This window comes from Odontomachus brunneus, unplaced genomic scaffold (assembly GCF_010583005.1).
Source record: "Odontomachus brunneus isolate Ranch 3 - 2012 unplaced genomic scaffold, Obru_v1 Obru_scaffold_151, whole genome shotgun sequence".
In the NCBI taxonomy this organism is placed as follows: domain Eukaryota; kingdom Metazoa; phylum Arthropoda; class Insecta; order Hymenoptera; family Formicidae; genus Odontomachus; species Odontomachus brunneus.
In genome coordinates this window covers 768,030-769,849 of record NW_022639601.1, presented here as the reverse complement: position 1 = coordinate 769,849, position 1,820 = coordinate 768,030, and the positions used below count along the sequence as shown (strand labels likewise).

Below are 1,820 nucleotides of genomic sequence, written 5' to 3'. Positions count from 1 at the left end.
TATATATATATATATATATATATATATATATATATATATATATATATATGCCAGCTTTTCCAATTATTAATTATAGAAAATGTCTACTAAAAAGAGAGTGAGAGAGACAGACACAGAGAAAAGGAGAGAGAAAGAGCGCGCACATTATGTTACATAATCAATTTTAAGTACTTTTGCATAAAATACATATATTGCAAATCCTGATCATAATATGTATTAGATATGCATGCGTAAGATACGTATGAAGAAATGATGTTAAAATATGCTCACCACAAGAGTGAGGTAGACCAGTGGTCAAGATCTTTCTTATTCACGAATAGCTTGTAGTAACGGGCAGTATATCATAAACGTTGCAGCGAGACGTTACGTAAAGATTTGATTCAGCGAAACGCGTTTATTAGAAAGCAAAATTGTCACTAGTCGAATAAACTCATTCGCACTGTTATCATATAATTTGACAAACAGTGTAAATTCTATTAAGAATTTAATAAATAAATAGAGGCAATAAATGAGATAGATTAGTAGTGTGTTTATAAAGTGAGAGAGAAACTACAACCATATAGAAAATACAACCATTAAGTGTGATGTCTCTCATAAAGTGTATTACTCTCGAAGAAGAACTAATAAAAAATCCAGAACTTAAGTTGTCAGATATACAAATTCTAAGGGATTGGTGTGAGAAACAACTGCATCTGCCGAAAATCCAGGACGTGGAGCTCGCCATATTTCTACACAGTAATTATTATCGTATAGAGCCGACGAAGAGCACAATCGAGAATTACTACACTTATAGAACTCACATACCGGAACTATTCTCCAATAGAGATATACGGAAAGTGAAAGGACTGCGAGATGCTTTTAAACTCACGTAAGTACAAAGTTTCTCGATACTGACAGCTAAACACGTACTTACAACTTGAACATATACTTACACGATTTATTATACGTATAAATACTTGTCTCATAATCTCATAGTCTCATAGTCTACATAGTCTCGTCATAAATTTCGTCTGTAAAATTTCAACCATTCTAGTTTTGAAAAATTATAACATTTAGTAATTATATAGTCTAATATATTTAGAAATTATATTTAGAATAATATAATAAAAATTTGTGTATAAGAAGTTTCTATAAGTAATTTTACTCTTGGTAAAAAAGGGCCGTACTTCCACTAGAGCTTACGACAAAGGAAGGATATAGCATACTGATGTCACGGCTTGTCGATATGGATCCATCGCATTACTTCTTTAATGAATCGACAAATGCTAATCTCATGGTGTACGAGGAATTTCTTTGGACTCGTGGATCAGTATTAGGAAATATCCTTGTCAATGATGCCACGGGTTTCACAATGGCACATGTATGGCGTACAAACTTAGCTTTAATAAAGAAATTCATATACTACATCCAAGATGCCTTGCCAATGCGTCTGAAGCAGATCCACATAATAAATACAACGCCAGTTATGAAAATAGTGTACAACGTAATGAAACCTTTCATAAGCGAGAAACTGCAAAGTCTGGTAAAATTATTTTAAATTTTAACAAATCATTCATTTTCGACAAAATTATTATTCTAGCGATCCGCTGCTACTTGTAGGAAGAGAAGGAAAGGAGCACGCGATATAACATATATAAGAAATTTAGGTCATAACGTTAGAAAAGATTGCAACAATATCAAACTGCATTACATACGTTTACGTATTAAAGTCTTCTAGAAATTCTGTTTAATAAAAAATATGTAATACTGAATAATATCTTTTTGCAGATACACTTTCACACGTCATTGGAAAGTGCAAAAACGTACTTTCCGATAGAAGC

General features: G+C 32.1%; 1 protein-coding gene across 1 annotated transcript in view; it reads left to right on the top strand.

Annotated features, from left to right (window-relative positions):
• Positions 1 to 111: 111 nt before the first annotated feature.
• Positions 112 to 1,820, top strand: part of LOC116850646 (alpha-tocopherol transfer protein-like) — a 3,823-nt gene continuing 2,114 nt past the window's right edge. The window contains exons 1-3 of the mRNA XM_032829157.1: positions 112 to 868; positions 1,159 to 1,522; positions 1,768 to 1,818. Of these exons, the coding sequence (XP_032685048.1) occupies positions 585 to 868; positions 1,159 to 1,522; positions 1,768 to 1,818 (699 nt within the window). The 5' untranslated portion in view covers positions 112 to 584. The remainder of the gene's footprint in view (positions 869 to 1,158; positions 1,523 to 1,767; positions 1,819 to 1,820) is intronic.